General features: G+C 58.7%; 1 protein-coding gene across 1 annotated transcript; it reads left to right on the top strand.

Moving 5' to 3' along the window:
• Positions 1-4474: 4474 nt before the first annotated feature.
• POU4F1 (POU class 4 homeobox 1) lies at positions 4475-6646 on the top strand. Its single transcript, XM_057533142.1, has 2 exons — positions 4475-4825; positions 5495-6646. Exons 1-2 carry the CDS (start codon positions 4703-4705, stop codon positions 6644-6646), a joined length of 1275 nt encoding a protein of 424 aa, XP_057389125.1. The 5' UTR covers positions 4475-4702.
• The last annotated feature ends 212 nt before the right edge of the window (positions 6647-6858 follow it).

Raw genomic sequence — 6858 nt, forward strand, 5'->3', positions numbered from 1 at the left:
GACCTCCCAGGACGGCCTTGCGGGCTGGGCGGGCCAGGAGCCCAGTGCCCACATCGCGGGAGGGACGGGGCCGCAATGCGCAAGGGTCAGTGCTTAGAGAGACCCAGGATCAAAGCTGCCCAGGTTTGACGCTGGCAAGGCCGCCAGGAGGGGAAGCAAGGCACTAGTCCCTCCTCTGTCCCACCCTTCGGACAGACGGTGTCTGAGCGGAAGGGAGCCGGACCTCCCAAGTGCCGCCCCTCTTCCGAGAACCGACACCCCTCCCCCCGCCCCCCTCCCAATTCTAGGCCTCCTAGTCCTCTGCTGGCCAGTTCATTCCCACCGCTTAAAACAACCCAAGCGGCCTCGGAAGCCGGCCGACTCTACGCTCTGGCGACTTCCCCCGCGCAGGGCGCTGGCTGCGCGGTGAACGGGCCGAGTTTCTGGGCGGCAGCCGGGAGGAAACGCGGCGCCCCGCATCTGCGACGAGCAGAGCTCCGTCTTGGGCCGCCCGGGTTTGCAGGTTGTTCCAGATCCCCGCGTTTGGGCAAGAACGTGAGGCCCGATCCCCTTCTCTTGTACTCGCGCAATCTCCACTCACTTAAGTGCACATTTCTCAGGACCACCGCTCCCCCTCTCCCCCGCCCCCCGGCGTCCCTGAATGCGGATAAATAAATCAGGTTCAAGCCCAGAGGTGGGGCTGGGGAGAGGGAGGCGTGCAGGTAGGGGCTGCTGAGTCCAGAGCTAACTTTCCCCGCGCCGCTTCGGAAGGAGAAAGGCTGCCCAGCCAGTGGCAGCTGTGGAGGGGGCGGGGTGCTTAAAGGCGAGCAGCATTCAGCCCCAGCCGGTCCCGCCCTTGCGCTGCGCCTCTCCCGCGGGTCTTCACTGCAGCCTACCAACGTCTGCTCCCTAAGCCCGGGAAAGAGGCGCTGCGAAAGGAAATGTGAAGCGGGGCCTGCCAACGAAGGAGGAGAAAATTAATTAATGAGGGAAAGAAATGTGTTTCTGATCCAGATGATAGACTCCCTATCCCTGGGGGCGGAAATTCCTTGGAAATCAATAGCTGTGCATTCATTATCTCCCTCTTGATAAAATGCAAAGCTATGAGATCGGGTGAGGAGGGAATCTGTGTTGGTCATTAAACAGGAAGGAAAAGAAAAAAAGAAAAAAACAAACCCCAACCTGCCCAGGATTCTATGCCAAGGCTCAGACCCCACGTGGGCATCACTAGCTCTGGCAGGGGCCATCTAGTTACTGCACTTGCCAAACCCAGAAAACAAAGCAGTGACATTGATGGACTGAGCCCCAGTCCACCACCCTTCCCTTTCACTGCCCTGGGGAGAGTAGGGAAACGCTTGATAAGGTCCAAGGAACTACCGGCAGATCTACCACCGTGTCCCACTTTCTAGCCTGGGGCTGAGGCCCAGCAGGGATGTGACAGGATAATTCTCCAAGCAGCATCCCCTACCCCACCCGGTATTTCTATACAATTCCCTCTCACCGCACCTGTCACACCTGTACCACAAAAACACCCCCCTTCACCTGTAGCTACCCCACTCTCATAGACTGCCACCGCCCGAAGGCAGATGCCTGTATTTTATACCTCATTTTATCTCCAGTGTCTTGCCCTGGCCCAGACTGGTGCTCAGCAAGCATTTGAGGAAGGAAGGTAGGGTAGAAAGTAAATGAGGGAAGGATGAGATAAATGACTTTGGAAAAATTGCTGGCTGGAATCAAGATAGACAGCTCCGCGTGGGGACAGCATGCCCTTCTGTTCCAATCTGCATCTCCTTTTCAGGGAGAGAGGAGACCCCTTCGGTGATCTTCCTGCTTTCCCCCCACTCCCCATTGGTCCTGGCTTGCTAAACTCTCTTTTTCTCCCGGCCCTCGCCGTCTGCCTTCTCTTCCTTCCTACACACGTGTATTGTTCTATGGGGTATTTTCACTCTGTGACAAGCACCCTTCCTAAGTGCCAGGGTGGACACAGATGTGCCCTAAATGGGCTTCCAATCCATTAGTGGGGTGAGGGGGGGAAGTGAGATGGGAATTGTACCCAGGGCCCTATTTCTAGCCCTGGGGGAAAGTGAGACATTCTGAGCAAAGGTCTGAGCTCACCCTAAGCTGGGCAGGGACCCTGGTTGTCCAAAAAGAAGTGAACTAGGAGAGGAGTCTGGACAAGGAGGTGAAGTCTTGACCTCAGGCCAGGGACCTCCCCGCTGGGTTAACTGGCGCTCTCTCAGTGTTGGAGGGTAAACCGAGATGAGCTTCGGGTACTCAGGGGCTCACCTCTCTCTCTCAGAGTCCATGTGGCCCCAAAACTGTGCTATTTGCGTTTGTTTCCCCTACACTCTTTGGGGTCCCTAAAAGCCAGCGTTTCCCTGGGAGGAGGGGGAGACAGGATCTAGGCGCTCATCCTCTGCGGGGCCCTTCCTTCCCCCCCACCCCGACCCCCCTCTCCCCTAACGCAGGCGAGCTCAGGGAACCGCCGCGGTGGGTGTCAGGAAGGATTAAGTTAAGCCTGGACACCCGGTGCGAAGACTACCGTAGGACTCATTCGCTCCCTCCAGCGATGTCCTGCTCGTGGTTCATTCCCTGTAGAGATAAAGTTGCACTTAGCACTCCCAAGGAACCGCATAATGGATGGAAACGAGGCTCCTTCTCACACTAGCAAGTGAACATCCTTCTTACTCCCCTCTCGGGCTGCAAGGGGGTAGGGGGAGGGGGAAAGGTAGAGAGAAAAGAAAAGACAGAAAGAAAAAAGAAAAAAGAAAAAGCCGTGGTGACGCCTCTGGGATCTTCTTGGAATTTGAGTAGGGAGCGTGTCCGCTAAATACGCACGCGTTTATCCAAAGAAAAGATCCAAGCGAACGCAAATTTAGGTTTATAGAAATGAGATCTAATCTTTGGCGGAAATACAGACCTCCTTGCTGTGGGAGAGGCCAGAAAGATTATTTATCTGATCTCTACCTCCCATAAGCAGCCCCTTGCCGTTCTCCAGCTCTCTCGCTGCAGATGTGATAACATCTGGGCTGTTATCACCCCGGGCAAGGGCTGAGTCTCTGGGGACTCGGGCACCTGAACTATCCGGTAGGCCCTTGATCTGCCTGCCACATAAGGGCCACATAGCAGGTTGGCTAATTGATTTATTCTTCTTACGTTTTGATTTCACAATAATAATAATAAAAAAAGCTGGACCAGAGTTGGGCCCCGTTCTTTTAAGTTGGTTTGAATTAATATTTTAATCACGCTTTCCTATAAATTGGCTTGATTCTGTTCCCTACTGAAGAAAAAAAAAATGTGTGTGTATATATATACACATCTATACATCTGTATGTATATCTGTATCTGGCGGGCGGGGGGGCGGGTGGTCGGCAAACAAGCCAAAACGATGGAAGGGAAAATAAAGTTCTCTTCAACATCTTATTCCCTTTTCTCTGAAGCTATTTCCTTTTCCTGGAGTTTCCAACATAAAGTGTGTGTGTGTGTGTGTGTGTGTGTGTGTGTGTACGCTGAAGAGAGGTAAGGATCCCAGCTACACCCTGTTAACTATTTTTCCTTTTGATTACAAGAAGCCTCAGATCACCCGGAGCTCGTTTGAAATGTGGGTTTGTACACGGTTAAAGGAGACAAACAATAAGAGAAATGCACAACTTCATTTCAACAACCAGCCGTTCCCTAATAGAAAGCACACGCTCCTTGTGGCTCCTAAGTGGCTGTCACTGTCGGTGCCTGACACACTTATAGTCGCAACAACAACAACAACAACAAAGTATGCGGAGGAAATTAAATCATATGGAAATCAATAGCATCTGACTGCTTCAAACAAACGTCTGTCACCGCGATTATTCATTCTGCAGGAACCTATTTATAAACCATGAAAGAAACAGGTTCTTGCCGCAAAAGACAGCACCTTCTGCATTTCTGTGTTATTTATACTGCATACAGAAGAATGCGCGGGCATAATTTAACATACAAATGCCCAGCTGTATACATTATATAACAGCTTGTTAGACGTCCCGGAGAGGAGGTGTGCCTAAGTAATGCGCATATATTCAGGGCTTGCGATCAGGGTGAGGGTGTGGGGGAGGGAGGGAAACCACCCAGGGGCTGGCGAGCATCTTGTCTTTCTTCCCCTAAAAGATGCCTACCCTCAGACAATAGCTGGCCCTTTTGATCTTTCCAGACCCGCGATGGGAAAGGTGAGAAGTGCAGTGCGCATGTCCGGGTAGCTACAGGTGCATCACCTGCGCTGTCCTTGCTGGTGGTCACTATAAGAGCGGCTCCCACGCGCGGGTCGCAGCCGGGAGAGCGCGCGCGCGCGCGCGCAGACGCACGGCGCCGCCGAGAGGGAGAGCGCGCGTCAGATAGACGGAGACAGCTGATGCCTGTCAGCGCGGCGGGCCTGCGAGCTCTCGCGAGAGCTCCCCGGACCGGCCGCGAGAATTGGGGCTCAGGTGTAAGAGGAGTGCATCCCGTCGGCGCACGGGGCTAGAGCTCTCGGAGAAGTGGGATCGCGAGGCCGGTGCGCGGCGGTCTGCGCGGTCAAAGGAGCGCCGGGCGGCAGCGGCGGCAGCAGAAGCAGCAGCGGCCCCCGGCGCGTCCGCCGCCTCCGCGCCGCCAGCCGCCGCGGCTGCAGCCTCCGAAGGGAGGCCGGGGGAGCCGGCGTGCGCACTTTCCCGCGGACTTTCGGAGTGTTTGTGGATTTACATGCCAAGCCATCAAGATGATGTCCATGAACAGCAAGCAGCCTCACTTTGCCATGCATCCCACCCTCCCTGAGCACAAGTACCCATCGCTGCACTCCAGCTCCGAGGCCATCCGGCGGGCCTGCCTGCCCACGCCGCCGGTAAGCGACCCATGCCCGCGGACCCGGCCCGCGCGCCCGCCCCCTCCCCGTCTCCGAGACGCTGCATGTCGGGTGCTGATGTGTGTACAGGTCCCGGTGCGGGGATTTGCGGGCAGGGAGTTTTAGAAGAGTCCCGCTGCGAGGCAGGCTTTGTACAGTGGCGCTTAGTGTCGTGTTCCCGTCGCCTCTGCCTCCGGGTCGGGCGCCGGCGATCGGAGCGGGGAGCGCTGGGGCCATGAGTCTCGACTTCCCTCCACTCTTTCCTGTTAATTTCATGCCTTGGAAAGGCGGTCTCTGTGCGTGTTTGGGTGCGTGACACGGGTCCCCAGCTGCGAGTTACATCTGCACTTCTTCTTCTTTCCCCTTCCTTTTCCGTCTCCCACGCCCGTCCCCGGAATGTGTTCCTGTGTCCCCCTCTCCTCCGCATCTGCCCCTCTCCTCACACTCCTGTCCCTTCTCATCTGACCCCCTGTCTCGTCCCCAATGTGTCCCTATTCTGTCTTTCCCGGTATCCACTATCCCCACCCTCGTCGTTATTATTTTGCTTGCTTTGTGTTTGCCTTTTGCTTGTCGTGCTTTCCGGCTTGTGTGTGGTGGTTCTGTGTTTTTGCTTTCTTTGGTTTTGTGGTTTGTTTTTTTTTTTTTTGGTTTGGTTTGTGTCGCCTGCAGCTGCAGAGCAACCTCTTCGCCAGCCTAGACGAAACGCTGCTGGCGCGGGCCGAGGCGCTGGCGGCGGTGGACATCGCCGTGTCCCAGGGCAAGAGCCACCCGTTCAAGCCGGATGCCACATACCACACGATGAACAGCGTGCCATGCACGTCCACGTCCACCGTGCCGCTGGCGCATCACCACCACCACCACCATCACCACCAGGCGCTCGAGCCCGGTGACCTGCTGGACCACATCTCGTCGCCCTCGCTCGCGCTCATGGCCGGCGCGGGCGGCGCGGGCGCGGCGGGCGGCGGCGGCGGCGCCCACGACGGCCCGGGGGGCGGAGGCGGCCCGGGGGGCGGCGGCGGCCCAGGCGGTGGCGGCCCCGGGGGCGGCGGCGGCCCGGGCGGCGGCGGCCCGGGGGGCGGCGGCGGGGGCCCGGGCGGCGGGCTGCTGGGCGGCTCGGCGCATCCGCATCCGCACATGCACGGCCTGGGCCACCTGTCGCACCCGGCGGCGGCGGCCGCCATGAACATGCCGTCGGGGCTGCCGCACCCCGGGCTGGTGGCGGCGGCGGCGCACCACGGCGCGGCAGCGGCGGCGGCGGCGGCGGCGGCGGCCGGGCAGGTGGCGGCGGCGTCGGCGGCGGCGGCAGTGGTGGGCGCGGCGGGCCTGGCGTCCATCTGCGACTCGGACACGGACCCGCGCGAGCTCGAGGCGTTCGCCGAGCGCTTCAAGCAGCGGCGCATCAAGCTGGGTGTGACGCAGGCCGACGTGGGCTCGGCGCTGGCCAACCTCAAGATCCCGGGCGTGGGCTCGCTCAGCCAGAGCACCATCTGCAGGTTCGAGTCGCTCACGCTCTCGCACAACAACATGATCGCGCTCAAGCCCATCCTGCAGGCGTGGCTGGAGGAAGCCGAGGGCGCGCAGCGCGAGAAAATGAACAAGCCCGAGCTCTTCAACGGTGGCGAGAAGAAGCGCAAGCGGACTTCCATCGCCGCGCCCGAGAAGCGCTCGCTCGAGGCCTACTTCGCCGTACAGCCCCGGCCCTCGTCCGAGAAGATCGCCGCCATCGCCGAGAAACTGGACCTCAAAAAGAACGTGGTGCGGGTGTGGTTTTGCAACCAGAGACAGAAGCAGAAGCGGATGAAATTCTCCGCCACTTACTGAGGGGGATGGGAGGTACCGGGCGGGGCAGAGCGGGGAGCCGAAGGGGCATTTCGGGGGGCTTTCCCCGGGCCTGTTTCCACCCGGATTTAGAGTGTCCGTTGTCCTGCTTGCATCTGGGGAGTCCCTCCTTGAGCGCTCGCCTCCACCTCCTCTCTGCTCTCCATGCCCTTACCCTCCCCAGCCTAGAGGACTGGGGTGCCGGGTGTGGACAC

The sequence above is a fragment of the Balaenoptera acutorostrata genome, chromosome 18, assembly GCF_949987535.1.
Source record: "Balaenoptera acutorostrata chromosome 18, mBalAcu1.1, whole genome shotgun sequence".
NCBI classification, from domain to species: domain Eukaryota; kingdom Metazoa; phylum Chordata; class Mammalia; order Artiodactyla; family Balaenopteridae; genus Balaenoptera; species Balaenoptera acutorostrata.

Bases quoted from the DNA above. Each gene is read 5' to 3' on its own strand.
- POU4F1 (XM_057533142.1), top strand. From the start codon at position 4,703: ATGATGTCCATGAACAGCAAGCAGCCTCACTTTGCCATGCATCCCACC. The intron at 4,826-5,494 runs GTAAGCGACCCA...TGTCGCCTGCAG, and splicing joins CCTGCCTGCCCACGCCGCCG to CTGCAGAGCAACCTCTTCGC.